This window comes from Pipistrellus kuhlii, unplaced genomic scaffold, assembly GCF_014108245.1.
Source record: "Pipistrellus kuhlii isolate mPipKuh1 unplaced genomic scaffold, mPipKuh1.p scaffold_m20_p_2, whole genome shotgun sequence".
NCBI classification, from domain to species: Eukaryota; Metazoa; Chordata; class Mammalia; order Chiroptera; family Vespertilionidae; genus Pipistrellus; species Pipistrellus kuhlii.
Genome location: NW_023425515.1, coordinates 131858895 through 131878327, shown reverse-complemented (window position 1 = coordinate 131878327; position 19433 = coordinate 131858895). Strand labels below are relative to the sequence as shown.

General features: G+C 42.7%; 2 protein-coding genes across 4 annotated transcripts in view; both read left to right on the top strand.

Moving 5' to 3' along the window:
- Window positions 1-3991, top strand: part of LRRC8B (leucine rich repeat containing 8 VRAC subunit B) — a 77089-nt gene extending 73098 nt beyond the window's left edge. For all 3 annotated transcript variants that reach the window (XM_036448331.2, XM_045584361.1, XM_045584362.1), the window contains one exon: window positions 478-3991. In XM_036448331.2, coding sequence (XP_036304224.1) covers window positions 478-750 — 273 coding nt within the window. In that variant the 3' untranslated portion in view covers window positions 751-3991. The remainder of the gene's footprint in view (window positions 1-477) is intronic.
- LRRC8C (leucine rich repeat containing 8 VRAC subunit C) overlaps window positions 1-19433 on the top strand; it is a 131102-nt gene that overhangs the window by 6564 nt on the left and 105105 nt on the right. The window lies entirely within an intron of this gene.

Here is a 19433-nt window from a genome sequence, read left to right as displayed (position 1 = left end):
AGCCTCATGTCTGTTCTCAGGATGTTTTTGAGGATGTTGCTTGTTATATAAGACAGTAAACTCTTCACAAGAACTCTTGAGAGCAATTTATTTCTGATCTAGGACTCAAGAAAAATTATGATTTTCCTGAGTTACTAGCTTGTCTCTCCCCCCCACCCCACCTCCACCCCTTTGGGACAATGAGTATGTAACTGGTTAGGTTTTCTCTGAGAATTGCTTATTAGAATGTTCGGAGCCAAATGTGTTGCCCACCCACGTGTAACAAGGGTTTAAAAGTTTATGGTAGCCTCAATTCTGCCTCCATGTTGAGATGTCCTTGTTTTTCCTTTATATTTTCCATCTGCTTCAAATTTATCATCAATGTTACATGTAAACATCAGAAATGTTTTTGGAAAAGGGTAAAGGTATACATAAGTAATTGTATTCTAACAGGCCATCCAAAACTGGTCTTACTGGCTTCTTTCTTTCCGTTTCCAGATTGAGATGCTACCAGATGGGCTGTTTCAGTGCAAAAAGCTGCAGTGTTTACTTTTGGGGAAAAACAGCCTGATGAGTTTGTCCCCTCTCGTGGGTGAGCTGTCGAACCTTACTCATCTGGAGCTCATTGGTAATTACCTGGAAACACTTCCTCCTGAACTGGAAGGGTGTCAGTCCCTAAAACGGAGCTGCCTGATTGTCGAGGAGAACTTGCTCAATACTCTTCCTCCCCCCGTCACAGAACGCTTGCAGACGTGCTTAGATAAATGTTGACCTAAAGAGAAAACTAAAAGTGTGCCCCAGGGCTTTAAATGAGAACTGAAATTTCCTAACTTATAAAGATTTTTTTAATGGGTAATAATTATGACTAACTTTAATCAGATGTTTTATTAAAGCCTCTCAGTGTCTAAGTAAACAGGTAAAAGGTGTTAACACTGAAATGAGTTTTGTGAATAATCGATCTTTTACTTATTGACTTGTAAGGGTGGAATGGGGGACATGAAATTATTGAGTGTCCACCCTGCAGTTATTACCTTGAAGATGATTCTTTCCTCTCCCTCCCCAGCCCCATTACTTATTTGCACACTTGTTTTAACTGACATCTTGTTTGGCTATTTATCAGCTAGACCATAAACTCATCAATATAAATGTCCTTGATGTACACTTAACACTGTCTTTGATTTATGTTCTTAATTATTTTTAGGCAGGGTGTCTGGTGCTTGGCAGAATTTTTTCTTGTTTTTTTACTTCCTGTGTCAGCTTGATTGAGTCTTCCTTCCTTCATCTGGTTTTCTCTTAACAATGATGAACCTGAGAAAGTGCCTGCTTTGGGCCTCTGCATAGGACAGGAGCAGGGTACTTAGGACATGTCACCCTTGGGACATCCTGAAAATCCATGTATTCTCCAAGATTTATTCTTGTGCATCATCAAAGCTTTTTTTTTTTTATTTGCTCGTGTTTATATTAAATGTAAAACTTAAATATTTTTATTGCATAATCTTGGATTCAAAAATCTGTGGGAATCATTTTTGTAAGGTACAGAGAACACATGCATTTCTCTAAGAATTTACTATTAACATGCTTGGGGGTTTTTTGCCTGCTTATGATTCTCATGTTTGTGTGCATTCTCCAAAATGTTTTTGTACTCTGCAACTAATTACTTTTGGGTAACAAAAAGCCTTGTGTTTCATGCCCTAAAATATGTAAGGGTTTCCTTATAAAAGGATGGCCACATCATCTACCTCTCTCTTCCCTTGTTGCTGTGCTATTATCGTACGGGTACAATTCTTACTAACTTCAGAAACTGTGATGGAGGGGAGAGGTAGAGATTTCAAATCTTTAAAACTGACTTCAACAAAATATCTTGTAGAAATTAAGAGTTAAACCAAAACACTTTACTTTCTTCTCCATCTGCATGATCTGTAGATATGATTATAATGTAAAACACTCAGCCTCTATTCATTGTTTAAAATGAGTGCTCAGAGCTCACAAAGAAATAAACCCATTTAACTGGAATTCATCTCATGCCTCTGGTTAACTTTTCTGGAATACAGTTTGCTCTTTTTATATAAAGAGCCTTTGTGTTTGGCCTTTTACCGTGCATATGGTTAACATGAAAATCAACGGACTTATTTTGGGTAAATGTTAGATTTTTAATGTGTTTTTCTCTAGGCATTACGATGTCATCCAATTTTTGGTGTGACTATGAAGTAATTGATTAACCGCACCTAGACAAAACTGGAAAACACTATGGGTAAAGAGTACCGTAAACATGGAGTTGGGATGTTTGCTGGTTTTTTTTTGCTTTGCCCATTCCAAAAAGGTTAAAGTGCGTCTTTATAACAAAATGTAGCTTCCCTCTCCTGCCACACACACCTGGACTGAATCTCAGAGAAAGAATTGTTTGCGTCAAGTGAATTTGAATAATATTAGCTATAAAAATTATAAAACACCAAAGGCTGCCTAAACCTTATGGTTTATTCTGAATGAGAAGGAATGGTGTAAAAATGTAATTCTTACCAAAACTTGCCTTTAGTCAGAACATTCAAGTTCTCAGGGACCCAGGCATAACTGATGAAACTTTCCTCTAGGACTTCAGAAAACAGATTCTGACTATATCTAGAGTTCTTTTTGTCATTTTCTTATTTTTAATGTGAGTTGATGGTCATTTTCATATTTCACAATAGAATTGTCATGTGTGTTTTTGTCGTGTTAGGTTAGGATTATCTTAAGTTTTGGATGTGAACGAGATACATGAAGAGGTGTTTAAATGTTCTCAGAATCTTAAATGATTGGGGACAAATAATTAGCCATAATTTGTATGAAAATTTTCATCCTCTTTTCTAAAGAGTTTTCAAAACGAATTTTAAATTGTTATTTTCCTGACAAACTAGTTCTCCCTGGCTTGTCACTGGTTGTATTCACATGCAAAAGGCATTGGCTGAATCTTCCTTATCACCACTCTCAATTTCTGGAAGTGAGTTACTCTCAGGATTAAGAGTGAATATTGTAAGCCTCTTTCCAAACATAAGGGTATAGTAACTGGTGCAAACTCTGTTCTTGATGCCATTAAAAAGTTCTCAGATTTCTTTTTTCATCTTTACACACCAGTGTTTAGGTAGCTTTTGAAATGATGTTGCACCAGTGCAATGAACTCTGAGACCACCACCTGACGTACAAAAGGGGTTTAACGCCACTTTTCCTGCGTGGTTGGAACAGATCATTTTACATGTGTTCATATTCACTTAGGGGGGATTTAAGTGGAGAAAACGAAGTTGGTTCACTTAAATTTTGAGACTTTAGTTGGCATTTGATTTCCAAAACTGTGCAGTACATTTTCCAAAAAATAAACATGGATGTTATTCAGAACAAAGTTAGTTAATGGCATTGGTTCATTTTATTTGCATGCACACACATAGACACACACAGCTACCTATATATGCAAAATGTAACATTAGTCTTGGATACGTTTAGTATTTGTTCCCAAAATTGCAAGAGGATATTTTTTATTTCTCGTAGTTATGGAGCGTTTTTTCTCTTAGTTATATTTTTTTTTTTAAAAACTGACTGTTCAACCTTAGCCTGAGAACCTAAGCAGTTTTAAGCATTTATAGACATTTGTGTTCTTTTCCTAACCTACATCAGGGTACCTGTGTGTGACACATAGATAGTGTGTTTTCATTCTTCACCCTCAGTCTTAATTTCCCCCTGGATGTCACCATATTTCACTGTTCCTTAACGCATGGTTGTGTGAAACAGGGTAGAGATCCTCATAATCTCAGCACTGTGGCATACACAGCATGTGTGTGCTGTGGTGAACTGCAGTGAGCTATTTGCAGACCTTTGTTTGATGATGAAAATACTTGTTTTTGTTCTTCAAGTGCTTCATGATTCAAATTTTATATGTTTAATTAAAACTGCATAATATTGATGGGTTCAGAAACTATTATAATAAACAATTCTGTGGCTTTATAGCTTTATTTCCTTGTATTTTCAATAAAATGCTCTTTCCATCTTTGTTCTCTTATCATTGTCCTATATACATAAGGTATTTTGTTATCTCCCTCCACTCACACTCAACTCCTTAAATTTGATCAGCACTTGTACAGTAACAATATATTTGTGCTAGGGAGCTTGCAGTGAAACCTGGTGAGAAGCCAGAGCCTAGAATCATGCCCAGTTGAGTAGTTCTACTTTTCCCAATCCTGCAGTAATTAGAGCTAATCTAATGGTTCCCCATCTCTCCCAAAAGCATGAGAATATAACTGTAAGTCCGTTTTCAGAAGCTGTATAATGCATCAGAATCTGTGTTTATTTTTTCTGGAAACAAGAGGAAGGCTGATGGGAGAGGGGAGGAGTTATTTTGTACCCTTGTTTGAATTATGATGACACAGACATGAAACTTGCAAAATGCCCTAAATATAGTTCTCATCTTCAGCCGGATATGAAAGCCGAAGCAGTGAAAAAACAGCAGTCCTATTTAATTGCTTTCTTCCTGTTTCTGGTCCATCACCTCTCTATCCACTTGGAACTACCTATTAAATTCCTTTGTTGGTAATGTACTACATTCTCTTAAACTTTTTTTTTTTACATGAACAATTTCATCACCATAAAAGCATTAACATAGAAAATGTAAGCCAAAGCACTGAATTGAGATGGTTTCCAGTTGAACTTAATTATACTCAAGTTTTGCATTTGACTTGTATAATACACTACTGCTGAGAAAAACAATTATGAGTGCCTCCTGCATGTCATATATTATCAACAGAGATGGTGCAATTTAAAAAATACAAAGGAGCATAAAATTAGAATGGATGTCTCTGTGCATATATGTGTTGTGTATAATACTAAATATGTTTATCAAATGTTTCACTTTCAGAAAAGTACTGGGCCAATCTGAAGTAGAGCCATTTTCTTGTTAGCGTCCCAGTGAAGGGTAGCATTGCTTATTTTATCTTCGTCCCATATTTTGGAACATACATAATCATCTTTTGCCTCTGGCAATAAATTATTAGAAAATGTAAGACTTTGGCTTGAATTGAATGTTTTCAGCCCTCAGGTTTGCCATGAAAACCTGCATTTTGGTGGTAAATCCCTTTGCCTGAGATCCATTAGTTTTGGTACACTTTACTGTTTTTAAAGTATGTTTTGTGTAAAAGGAAGATTCAACTTTTATAACAAATGGCAAATAAAAACAGATTAAAAGTTGAAAGAAGTTGACTGTACTGTTTCTTACCAATGTCTGCCCGTCAGTGCCCAGGTTCCCAAAGTGATTCCCTCCCTCCTTCCTCACCTCCCCGTGCAGCCAGCTGTACGGTTACATAACTCACCAAATGATAATTTTAGGTTTACACATGAATCTCATAACAGTCGCATGAGTGTTCAAAATAAGCTACAATTGTCACAAAATAGCAAGCCCCTAAAAGAGCTGGATTGATCCATGAATGCCAGAGTGGGAGGGGAAGGTGGAACTTGTCACTCTCCTAAAAGGTTCATCTTTCCAACAGCTGCCTCCTGGAGGACCTGAGGTCACCAGCCAGCCCATCTCTGCCTCTCAGAAAAACACAGAGCTGCAAGATGACATTTTCAGAAGGTTTTGTAAAGGGAGTAAAAACAGAATTATTGGGAAAAATAGACACATAGTCATTTGACCTTTATGTTTGTTTTATTTTTAAATCATTATTTTGATATATTTCTCCCCACCACCACCCCTCTATTTAGATTACACACACACACACACACACACACACAGTCAGGAACACATCAGAAAGCTGATACTCAGATCTTTTCTCTGCTGAAGGACAGAACTTGATACGTACTGAGCCAGATTATGAAGGAAATTAACTTCTGAAACCAGATGGACATATTTTTTCCTGGAAAAGTGGTTCTTCAAGACGACTTTCCTTTACCTCCCTATATGTAGAGAAAATGAACCCTGCACCAGACCCAAGACATTCGCAGCCACCCAGGGACTGCTGGGCTTTTGGGGATGCTGGTCCTGTACTAACGGCCTGCAGGGCGGCAACATGCCCCACGAGCACCATATTAAGTGTGGCTTTGTATGCTCTTCAGCATTCACTTCCACATTGCAAAATGGCTTATCAAAAACGTGAAGGAGCTGCCTGTACGGGGCGGGGGGAGGGGAGGGGGGGGTCGTGATGTGGTCGAGGGCACAGTGTGAGCCTGGAGCTTCAGCTTCTGTGGGGCTTCTGCCTCTTTCTCCTCTGGATTATCTGAAATCCTAGCTTGTCAACTCTGTCCCCCTCATCTCTGAGGTCTGGAGGCCAGCTGTTCACCCAAAAGTGCAAAGGTACTCAAGCCACATGTTTACAGAGGAATATATAACTATAGGCCAAAGAAGGAGATCAGGAAAAAGTACTCAGTTCTTTTTAAAATTCAAATCTCTTCTCACCTTGTGTTATCTCATCATCCTCTAGAGTTATTATAAGGCCTGCCTCATAAATACCAATGATTCTATAGGACTGTGTGTTACTAAGAGCTTTTCAAATGATTTATGTTAACGTAAGAAATATTCAAACTATAAAAAATAAAAATAATTTGTGAGTTTATTTGAGCCAAACTGTCGACAATTGCTGGGAAGCAGAATCTTAATGAATTAATAGTCCAGAGAATGGCAGTTTTTCACCTTGTTTTATACATTACAGTCAAAGGAGGAGATGTGAGTTATATGAACTCCATTAGTGATAGATTAGGGAGGTGGGAGGAAGCAAAGCAGGGAAACCTCTGGGATTGGGTAAAAAATAAAGTGACATACCTTTCTGTTACTTAAGTGGGTACAAGATAGTTAACAGTCAATTAACTCAGTGAGGATTTGTGGTCTCCACAGAGCAGAGCCTGTGCTTTGAGAGGGTCCAGAAAAAAAGGAAAATTACTTTGACATTCCAACGATATGTTATCATACATACACAAAGACAATAGGCTCAGATAAGTAAGGATTTACCTTTGTCAGGGAAGATATGCCTAGGACATTACTACCTCCATAAACTGCTTTTAATTTTAAAAGTTTTCATTTCAGACCATCCTTCGTGGTTACTTTAGGTATCTGAGTTTGCAAGGCCACCAAGCAGGCATTCCCTGAGTTAGGTCAGTATGTGGCCCCTTTTCGTCAACACTTACAATAAACACCTTCAAGTTTGTTCGCCTTTTGGTACAGGCATTTGTTGGTATAAAGCTCAGCACGTTATTTTTTACTCTCTGTCTCCCTCTGCTGCTGAGATAAGAACAAATCAAATAGAAGCTTCCTTCCCCTCCCTTTTATTCAGTGTCTCTTTGCCTTGCCTTTATCAAATGCAGCCTCCAAGGGAAGATCTTGAGAATTCAATGGACCTCAATCCTAGTGGCTCCATCTCAAATGAGATGCCTTAGGAAGCCTCCTGCAGTGCCTGGCAGCAGGGCCGGACAGGAGGTGGGCGGGCAAGAATTTAGCACCCCTTAAAAAAACATTCTTTGATTTATTCAATGTGTATTTGTTAGAGATGAGGGAACTGGTTTTCTATTGCTGAAAACCATGAACCTTGATATAAGCTGTCTAGTTATTTCCTTCTCCAATATAAAAACTCCCACAAGAGTGTGAGTTTAGAGATGACTGAGCAGAGGTAAGTGGAAGCTGTAGGGCAAATGAAAGTTACTATGGCTCAGAGCCTTTCTTCAAACATCACAACTGACCATCTCTTCTCCAGGCATCAAGAGCAGGCCTGTCAGCTGCTGGATCTCCCCCCTTTCCCCTAAATGCACCCTATTCTCCTGGTCCCTTCCCACTCCCTTCCTAGGATCTCCCTCCCTCCCCCCCCCACTCTCCCTCCCTCCCTCCCTCTCCCTCCCTCTCTCTCTCTCTCTCTCTCTCTCTCTCTCTCTCTCTCTCTCTCTCTCTCTCTCTCTCTCTCGTTTATTGCTGTTCTAACCACATACTTCAAGCTTACATGTCCTCGCCCATTACTAAATCCCATCTTTGAGAGTATTAAGTATCCATCATACTGAGGGTGAGATTTTAGCTTTCCTCACAAAAATGTCTTTCAGTTACCAAGATTCTTCTTTCCTACAAGGTGGTTTCTTTTCACAATTTCCAATGCACTGACTGGGAGCAGGACCAATTTGCATTCATGTGGGAACCTGAGTTAAATGGTTCCCTATTTCCAATTATTCCAGTGACATAGGGTGTTGCTTGTAAATTAGTACCCACCCCGGCAAATGCAAATGTTTAAACAAATGCCAACTGAGTGAAGGGGGTTTCCAACTAGTCTTTCCCTGAACTGGGTTTGTATTCCCATCCTTGCCTGTTGCCTCTGTGGGAACTTCATAGAGGGACTACTCAGATCATATGGGGAGAAAAGAGCAGTTCCATCATCTTTTTAACAATAGACTGAGCCAGTCGCAGGCAATTGCTCAGTGGAAGGGAAAGGCTGAAGAATTCACTAAGGGAAGGAAAACGAATCGTCTCCATTAAGAGGCCTGAGGAAAATTTGCTGGGCTTGTGATAGCTCAGCAGAGCCTCATTAATGGCTTTAACCTGAAAAAAGATAAAACATCTAATCATTGCTTGTCCATGCTCCTTCGGCATGGAGTCTGTCACCACAGGGAAAAGAGCACAGTGGAGCCAAATACAGCAATAATGTATTTATTTAGCGCCTGCTGCATGCTGGGCACTCTACTGAGTTCTCCGTTTGCATCTCAGCCCACCGACAACTTCGTTTGATGTGCTATTCCCGTTTTACAGACATTTAAAAAAGTTAGCTTTCCCAAGGCCTTGTGACTGTTCAGAAGTGGCATCGAAGTCAACCTACAGGTCTGCAAAGTTTGTTTCTGCAGAGGTTTGGGGAAACAACATCAGCCCTTCCTTCTCTCTCACCCGCCTGGCGCTGAAGACTCACAGGTGACACACTGTTCATTGGTCTCTTCCTGTCAGCTGTAAGCCCAGTGCTTCCTCCTGCCCCGTGTCTGTCCACATCGTCATCTCCTGAGCCAGTGAGTCACTCTCCATCCATCCCACACACAGCCTTCCCCACATCCCCTATTGTCATTCTAGAATTGCAGAGCTTTCCAAGCGGAAGGAACCGTGGACTTTTCTGAAGGGGAAAGCCTAAGTGACTAGTTGACAACCGAAAACCCATGTCTGAGGGAGATGGCATGCAAGTCTGCACAGCCCCAGGGAGATCACTTTCATTCTTCTGGGCTGGTCTCGGGAGGACAGATCACCTACATGCAGCCGAAGCCTGGTGGGGGAGCCACGACCTCTTCCTAACTCCTCATCCTGTGCATTCTCTAGCAAGCTGGTTCCTTTTAATTCCGTCCTGCACCTGATAATGACCCCTGCCTGTGCACAGTGCATTGCTGGGCCCAGAGCACTGCAAGCTCCTGTCTCCACTTCACTTATAAGAAAACTAGCACCTGGCCAGTGTGGCTGAGTTCATTGTGTTATCAGAGAAATGCATGGGAGAGAGGTTCTTGGAACACCGATGGGATAAGCATTTCCAGAGATCCCCATGAGAGGATGAGATGGGGTAAGAAAGTTTTATTTGCGTGGAATTACATCCCCCAGTTTCCTCAGTCCCATTTCCCTTAATCCGGTCCTGGAAGATGTGCAGCTGGGGCTTCAGTAGCACTAGAAACAAATCCAGTGTCCAGTTTCCATTCCATATTGTAGCTGGGCCTGGTTTAGCATTAAACTAGTTGCAGTCCATTCCGAACAAGGTTTGGCTCAGCGGATGGAGCGTCATCCTGCCGACTGAAAGGTCCCGGGTTCGATTCCAGTCAAGGGCATGTGCCTTGGTTGCGGGCACATCCCCAGTAGGGGGTGTGCAAGAGGCAGCTGGTCGATGTTTCTCTCATCGATGTTTCTAACTCTCTATCCCTCTCTCTTCCTCTCTGTAAAAAAATCAATAAAATATATTTATTAAAAAAAACACACACACACACTGCCGAAGCCGGTTTGGCTCAGTGGTAGAGCATCGGTCTGCGGACTGAAGGGTCCCAGGTTCGATTCCGGTCAAGGGCATGTACATTGGTTGCGGGCACATCCTTGGTAGGGGGTGTGCAAGAGGCAGCTGGTCGATGTTTCTCTCATCGATGTTTCTAACTCTCTATCTCTCTCCCTTCTTCTCTGTTAAAAATCAATAAAATATATTTTAAAAAATAAAATAAAATAAAACACACACACACACACACACACACACACACACACACAAAAAAAAGAAGAAGAAAAAAAAAAACACCTCATTGCAGTCCAGTAGTTCATGTATGTGGGAAAATGCAGGCACGTGGCGCCCCACAGACCAGGAGTTAAGCTCGAACAAGAAAGCAAGAGGCAAGAGAGCGAACTTCTTTGTTTAGGGGATTATATATCTCATATCTTCCCACACTTGCAGTGACCATACCTACTCTGGCCAATGATCTGTTCCCAGGTGTGACCAACAGACAAGTGCCTTCCCTATGTCGCCCAGACTTTCTGGGGAGTGTTAAACTGAGGCTTACTGGCAAACCTGCAAAATGGCATGCCTAGACTACCTGGCATTCCCTTTGTTTCTTTCCAGTTATTCATAACCAGGTTAAATTGCCACAGTTATCAGGTGGAGCCTCATCCCGTACACCAAGAGGCGGTGGGTTCGAGTTCTCAGTCAGAAGGCACATCCCCAGGCTGCAGGTTTAATCTCTGGCTGGGGCACATGTAGGAGGCAGCCGACTGATGTGTCTCTCTCGCATTGATGTTTTGCTCTCTTCCAGCCTCTCTCTGAAATCAATTTTTTTTAAACTTTTTAAATAAAAGGAAAGTAGAATCTGAAAGAGCCATCTTCAATAATTACCATTATTGAAAACCGACTAAAGTTTCTGTCATATACTTTATAAACATCACCAATGCTTAAAACATATTAGTGTAGGCATTATCTCTATTTCATAGAAAAAGAAATAGGTCTGGGCAGGTTAAATAGCATATTGGGTTATGTATGAGATGACATTTCCAGTAAATGGCAGAGTCAGGTTTGGAACTACAGACTGTAGCACTGACTCTCTGTTTTTGTACCGTGCACGCTGCCAAGATCATATGGCAAGAAAGTGACGGGTTGTGATCACAGCTTAGGATTCCAACATCGAATTCAGTATTCTGTCCTTTATAATGGGAGACACTATAGAAGCAAAAAAAGGATTGATATACATTCAGACACACATATACACAAACAGTTTTAAACACCCTTTAGTATAAATAAGTCATTTCATTCAAAGGACCAATGTACTTTTAAACTTCATGGTTATTTATTGAAAATATAGTTCTAATTTTAATACTGTAGCCTAATCTGTGAGCACATGCGCTCTCATTAGAAGAATGGAGTGCTGTTTAGAATTTCAGACTCTATGGGAGATGCTGAATAAAGACCACATCCTGGTAAAGAGAGTCATTAGCACTCTTGATTTTGGTTTTAAAGTACGGAGGAGGCTTGCAGTCAGCTTGGGTGTTATTGTGCAGCTAGCTCAGCTCCCCGAGAGTGGATTTATTATAGGGAAATGCTGGCCGTCGTTTTAGACTTGCAAAATCCCAGTTCAGGCTAAATGCATTCTAAATTCATTCTGCTGATTTAGACGTTTGCAGAGTGAGGAGGGGCGGGTTTAGTTGCCCTTATGGAATTCACGCCATGCTCTGGAGAATGAGAAGCTGCCTTCCTCACCCCAAGCTGACGAGTGTTTCTCCCTGGCGTTGCCTTTGGGCTGAACACACACGGCTGAGATTAGAGGAAGCCTCCCCAGGGTCTAAGGGCCCCCTTCCGAAGCACTGGTTCACGTGGCATTTCCCCTTGGATGCTTCAAAATGCCCGCCATTCAAGCCCAGGGCATGTCAGGCCCGCTGCGAGTGATCCTGATCGGTGGTTGCCAAGTCCGGCTCACACCATGGGACTGCGGCTCTCACGTGTCCTCCCCTCCTGCCCCTACTAAACTGCAAATGAAGGAAAGATGACTTACCAACTGACTTTGCACCATCACACTCGCTGCTTTTTATATTCTTCTAGAAGAGGAAAACAACTGGCCTTCCCTTTTTCTTTCTGGTGGTGAGTCTAATTCTTCCAGCCTAGAAAAGAGTGCCTGCCAGCATGATGTCATGCAAGGCTGGAAATGAGCCAAATGGCTTTGGTGCTGCCTCAGACCCCCAGCCAAGGCCCGGCTGAGCCCAGTTCTAGAGGGGCCTGCGGGAAGTGAACAGGCTTCTCAGTGGGATCTGTGGTGTTGAGGGTGCTGGAGACGCCAGCTCAGAGGAGGAGAGAATGAGGGGTCCTTGTGACTTCTGAGATGAACATTTGTCATTAACTTGTGTCATTAACATGGTTTTGGTTTGAAAGTCCAGAGGAGGCTTGGAGTCAGCTCGGGTGTTATTGTCCAGCTTAGCTCCCGGAGAATCCAGATTTTTTTAAAAAAATATATTTTATTGATTTTCTTACAGAGGAAAGGAGAGAGATAGAGAACTAGAAACATCTATGAGAGAGAAACATTGACCAGCTGCCTCTTGCACATTCCCTACCGGGGATGTGCCCACAACCAATGTACGTGCCCTTGACTGGAATCGAACCTGGGACCTTTCAGCCCGCAGACCGCCGCTCTATCCACTGAGCCAAACCGGTTTCGGCAAGAATCCAGATTTATTATAGGGGAATGCTGACAGATGTTTAGACTTGCAAAATGACTACCAATCCCAGTTCAGGCTAAATTCATGTGACTTCTGGGACTCTGCACTGGCACTCCTGATGCTGCCATTTCCAATGTGATCTGTGTATGTCAGCGTGCCCAGGGCCCCGCCGGCCTGAGCCTCATAAGAGCCTAGATGTGCCCTAAGGTGCCTTCCAACACCATTATTCTGATCTACATGGAATGCTCAGCGAGTGGGAAGTGTTGATCAGGGTTAATATTGAGTAATGTTCCTAAGAGCTTGAGCATGTCATACATTCATTTTTCCGTTTTTGAAATGACTCACTTTTATGACATGTGAACATGACCTTTTTATTCATTAAAACACCTAAAGCATACAAACACGAGGAGGAGGATGGAATGATCTTAAGGTCTGTGCTGCAGCACCTCGGCCTCAGAGGCGGGGAGGAGTAACTAGGGCAGGGCAGAGAGGAGCATTCCCAGGAGAGCCTTCGTCGTGCTCAGATTACAGTTCCCAGTACGGAGAACTGTCCTGAGGTTACACAGGTAAAGAGGTGACCGGTGAGGTGCTCGGCCCTCTTGAGCTTTAACACCAAAGCTTGAAATCCGAGGCTGATCCATCACCACTGACATGCAGCCCAGAGTCTGACCTGGGCCACCCAATGCCTCCAAGTCCTCAGTTCTCAGGTTTCTGGTCCATGGGCCTCTGGGCCTAACTGTCCAGTCAGCTAACAGGCTCCCAGTGGGAGAGACACATCTCCAGCTCAGATACATTGAGAGATGTCAGCTCCTCCCTGCACTGAGGGTACAGCCCCACCTGGGAGCCAGCTCTCAGGGCTGACCATGCACCATGAGGCTCAGCTGACCCACAGGGGGCTGTCTTAGAGCTGTGTGCTGGGCACCAACTCTGTGTTCTGGTGCGCAGCCCGGGACTGCTCTAGGCCTAGACCTGGGCTCTGCTATGTCTACAAGAGAAAGAAATGGCATTGTTCTAGACCCTTGGTCGGACTCATTAGTCAACAGAGTCAAATATCAACAGTACAAAGATTGAAATTTCTTTTGAGAGCAAAAATCAACTTCTGTGCATGGATCACAAAGTTTCAATGGCACTGTACGTGTGTGCTCTTGTGGCAGAGCCACACTTAAGAGGCCAAAGAGCCGGATGTGGCTCGAGAGCCGCCGTTTGCCGACCACGGTCCTAGACAGAGCTGAACTGTCAGCTTGGTGGCGGGGGAGGCACTCATCTTCACTGTGGGTTGGAGTCCTATCTCCTGGAGTAACACGTGAGTAACCTTATGTCTCTGAGCCTCAGTGTTCTCTTCAGTGAAACGTGAACTATTCTACGAAAATCGACTGTCTGCTCCTATACAGGTTCCAGCTTCTACACAGGTGCTTGTCCCTTATTGATTCCACTGTATCTTTGATACTGACACAATGGAGTCAATGGGAACAAGACAAACAGGACCCTGCCTTCATAGAAACAAACATCTCAGGATCTTAAGAGGACTCCATGATATAATGTAAGATGCTTGGCATCTCGTCTGACCCTGGTGTGTGCTCACCGCATGTTAGCTCTAATGACTTTCCCTCCAAAGTTGGTAGAAAATCTCTTAACACATGCCCTTTCCCACCCCAGTCTTCGCACATGTATTTCTCTGTCTGGGAGACTCTTCCTTGCTCCCTTTGCTTAGCTAACTCCTGTGCGTCAGAGTTCTCAGGTTCAAGGTCGCTTCCTCAGGACAGCACCTCCCTGACCAGGTCCATATTTAGGTTCCTCTGTTGGACGTTCTCGTGGCAATCAGCACTCTACTCTGACTCCTCCATCACTTTGGTAATTACTGCTTGTTTAACATCTGTGTTCCTGACTAGACTGTAAACCCAGTGCAGACACCATCCACGTCTACCTGATGTCTCAGCACCTGGCTTTTTGATTCTCCCTGAATATTTGACCATCCAACTGGCTGACATGTGAAGGGGATATTACCTTCTGAATGAGAAAAGAGCACTGGACGAGAGAGAGAGAGAGAGAGAGAGAGAGAGAGAGAGAGAGAGAGAGAGAGAGAATATCAGGCCCAGCAGGAGCACATGGCCCTTTATTTCCTTCCTCTTTCCCCTTTCCTAATACAAAAAGAAGGGACAACCAAGAGATGATTGAAGAAACTGGCCATGCCCTGGGCAGCCCCACATCTCCCTGGAAGCAATCAGGTAGCCTAGTCAGGGTACCAGGGATGGCAGATTGTTCCACACTGATAAGCATTTATCCATCCCCACTCAGGGCACTGCTGAGAGCAGGGCAGGAAGAGTCTCTTAGAGAACACATGCCACAGTCACACCCTTGTCTCTTCTCCCTGAGGCAGAGAGCAGGACTTAAAGGAAAAGGAGTTGTTCTTGAAACAGTACAGAGAAGAAGCTCAAGAAGATTAAATGCAGTGCCACATAACTGAGATGATGCCAGCAGCAGAAATGTCACCACATTGATTTCTCACTCTGTCGCCTGCTATAAAAGATGTCCCTGCCTCTAAGTGCCTCCGTACCTTGAGAAAAGAAACCTCATCAAACACAGTCATTTACTTGTGAGTCACTGGGAATGTTAAATGTTCTTGCTCTTTTGTCCCCATGGGATTTAACAAAGCAGCAATAGGACCTGACCCCATTGGTTTTCTGTTGGCCAGAATCCAATCTCTGGGCGGGGCTGGACTTCCATGTGCATTCCTGCAGGCCCACCATACGGAACTGGCTGGCAGCCTCTGCCCATGCTGATCTCAGTCAGAAGTCCTTTCCTTCCGCTTAAATATGGAAGATCTATCATCTATCTATCTATCTATCTATCTATCTATCCTCTCTTTATTCTTTAAGACTAAGATGAAATATCAATAGTTGTTTCTAATACCTCTGATCACCTACTTTCTCCCAAATAGGAGTTAGGTGCTTTCATTCCAGCCCTTACAATAATGTAATGAGGTTATTTATAAATTTCCTCCTCACTAAATGGATGACAGAAACCATATCTTCCATCGCTTTAATCCCCTTCAACTAGCATAGTGACCAGCACATTGTAGGAGCAGAACCAATAAAAAGCAGGAAACCAGGCATTGGCAAATGGTGCAGTGGGACAGTGGGTCAGCCAGAATGCCTAAGGGGCAATGCATGTGCCAGGAACTACTAGAGGGTACCCTTTGTGAGCAAACTGTTAAAACAATGAGAAGTTATTAGGGACTTGTGCGCAGGAAACAGCATGAGGAATAGGAATTCGGGTACCTTATCAGGGTTTAATGGGTGTAATGAGGGTGAAGGATGAAAATCTTGTGTCCATTCTACAGATGAGAAAACTGAAGCATTACGAAGTTAAGTGTCTTACCAAAACACAGCTAATAAGCAAAGAAAGCTGGTTTAGAATCCAGATCATATCTCAGAGAGTGTGTTCTTAGATACTGTGAAAAACAACTGAATTTGCAAACACTGCTTAGAACTAGGGCCCTTTAGGTCTGCAGGAATGCTCTCCCCACCAGGCTGAGTTCCTCCAGAATGTCACTCACCCTCCCTGGGCCTACCTCTGTTTCCTCCTCAACAAAATGAACAGTGAGCCAGGTAACGGCAAGGTCAATGCCAGGCTCAGCAGTGCTATGGTTCTCTGCAGAATACAGACTCCCTGACCCGGAAATCAGCTCAGTCAAAACATACATGCACTTGTGCATTGACCCTAAGAACTTTTTCGCAGGTTGTAATCATGACTCCAAAACACAAGGAAGGCTGTGAAATACTCTCTGAGTTCTAAGCCTTCTTCCCAAATGGCCATTTAAAATATGCTGCGTCACTGAAGTTCAGCTGCTGCACCCACAGAGAGTGTCTTTTATCTGAAGTCATGCTCAGGCCACAGCAAAGTTCCCACCCACTCTCCATGGCTCTGGCGCCTATAGCCGCCCCCACCCCCCACCCCCATCATGTCAGTCTCAATCATGCAGTTCTCTGACTTCAGGCTGAATTTAGGGTAGAACGCTTGCCTCTCTGAAAATGTCCGCATGGCTCAGAATGAAGTCTGACATGAAAAGTTCCCACCCAAACCACTGAGTAACATCCTGTTGTTGTTTTCAGCAAATCCATGCAGTCACTGCTCTGATTTGGCTTTGAATTGGAATGATCTGTCGGTTGCCATTTTTCTGAAACATTCAGAACAAGATACAATCTCATTATGGTCAGCTACATAGAGTGGACCTTTCAGAGCATAAAGAAACATCTGTCCTCCATCTGCGTGCCCCGAAAATAGGACTTTCAATGGAGTACATTGTAGGACACTGATGCTTTTAAAGGGCAAGAAGTGCATTTCTGGCTAAAAATCTCAATAAATATCTGTAACAAAATATTATCATCTTCCACGCCGCCTTTCTTTTTTTGTTGTTTTATTTTTTCCATCTTTAAGTAGCCCCTCTACGTCTTACACTGCTTTCAAAGAGGATTTCAAAGGCCACTTGAGCACAGCATTTAATAACATAATCTCGGGGATCAGCTAGACCCGGTTCCGGGACTCGTTCTATCATGGACTAGCTGTGTGATCTTGAAAAGTGTCTTAACCCTGATGATTTTAGGTTCTCTCAGAGACTCACAAGAGAGAGTAACAGTACCCACCCCAGGAGATAATGAGCTCAAGGAGACTGGCACATAGCAAAGCACTAAATAAATTTCTGTTGCTCTTCCTGTTTGTGGAACGCTGCTGTTAACACTGGAGGCAGCACGGCCTGATTCCTGATGCGGCTGAAAGAACAGGGATTTTAATAAGAAACCCAGAATTTGCACTCCACACCCTGCCACTTCCTAGCTGTGTGACCTTGGGGAAATCACTGGCGCCTTCTCCGCTGAGCTTCCTCATCTGTGAAACAGGGTAAACAAGCACAGCCAACTTACCGGTGACAACCCAGAGAGGCGCATGAGGTGGCTGGTGTGAACCTTGCCGCAGTTGGTATGCACACATTATTTTGTTATTGTCAGCGTTATGGACAGAATGTTTATTCCCACAAAACGCTTAACCCTCAACCCTGATGTGATGCTCTCAGGAGCTGGGGCCTTGGGAGGTGATTGAGTTTAGATGAGGTCATAAGGGCGGAGGCCCCATGAAATCAGGCGGAACTAAGATCCTGGGCGTCCAGCCTCCAGAATTGTGAGAAATAAATGTTTGTTGTTTAAGCCGCCCAGTCTGTGGCATTTTGTTACAGCAGCCCAGACTGATAAAGACAACGACTACCATCAACACAGAATCTATTTCTTTTATTCAGGAATGTTTGTTTACAAAAATCTTATGTGTTCAGTGATTATAACTGCTTTTTTCTTAACCATAGAAATGAAGATTTTGGGGCCCCACTAAGGCAGCACAGGGGTAAAGTATCTGCCTTCCCCAACAACAACAAAAAATGAACATCTCTTTATGCCTGTCTTAGGTCGACCTCCATGAACAATTTCAATGTGTCCTGGCCAATGGTCCATATGTCTGAAGAGAAACTGAAAGCGAGAAGGATTGTCAACTCTGGTCTCTGCCTACTGGTTATTACTTTTGATGTTTTGTTAGTTTTTCAGATCTTGATGCAGTTGTAATAACCCACTTATTATTTAACAGGAAAAGAGTGAAAAGGGAGACCAGATAATATAGACAGGCCATGTATACAGCTTTGCCAAAAAGCTGCATTTAACATTCTCCAAGTCTGTTCCCTTCTGATTGATGGGGGAATGGACTAGACAAAGGCAGTTGACATGCAAGCCCCCTAAGGTCTGAGTATATCCTGCCTCCTCAACTTTCCAGCTGTGTTAGCTTGGGCAAGTCACTTACCTCTTCTATAACCTGTTTTCTTATTTGCAAAATGGGAAAGGATAATAACATCTCCAAGATGGTTGAGAAAATTAAGACAGTACATTTAAAATTTTAGAGTCATATCTGACACCCAGTAGGCACTTATCAGCTTCACCTTCCTTTTCCACACACTCTTCTTACCATTTCTTGCTCATTATACCTGATTATCAACATCCCTCTGGGGCCTTGGGCAAGATGATCCCTAACAGCCAATAGCTGTTGTGAGTCTGTTAGAAAGTGTTCCTGGGGAAGCTTTAATCAATACTCCTAAACTGAAACTCTTGCTTGAAGTGTTTACAAACATGTGGGGCTTTGGAGTGTCTCAGTATAAACAATACATATCAGTTGAATATACTTGCTGGTGGAGGAGGAGAGAGGGTGAGCCCTTGGGTATCACAGAACATCTCTGGTGTATGAACAGAAACTGGTAACTGTATGTATACTCTTTTCTCCTCATTTCTTTTTGTATATTTTTTTTTAAGTTTTCAGCATGTGCACATATTACCTATTAAAATTTTACTTGAAAATTTCAGTGAGGTTGGAATAAGTTCTTGACTTAAATACTCTAGAAAGTTCTCCAATGCCTTGAAAGTTAGGATAGCCCCCACAACTTTCTAATAGATAGGCAAAGGAAATTGTGGCTCTTGAAGAAAACCACTATTACTACCCAGAAGAAAAGAGTCTAATCCTGTGGTCTCCTTGCCATAGAATATCCTAGAACCTCTCTCCTCAATATTTGCAAAGTAGCCAAGCACTGTTCAATGTACATTTCACACATCAACTCAGGTTAGTTTTCACAATGATCTTACGAAGTGAGTCGCTGTTTTTAAAAATTTACATATTATAAAATTGGGCCTCACAGAGTGTCCTAACTAGCAAGTGAGAGCTGAGATTAAAACCTGTTATACTCTTTGGATTCTTTTTTACTTATTGAATAATTAAAAATATTTTTAAAAATCTGGCATGGAACATTGTG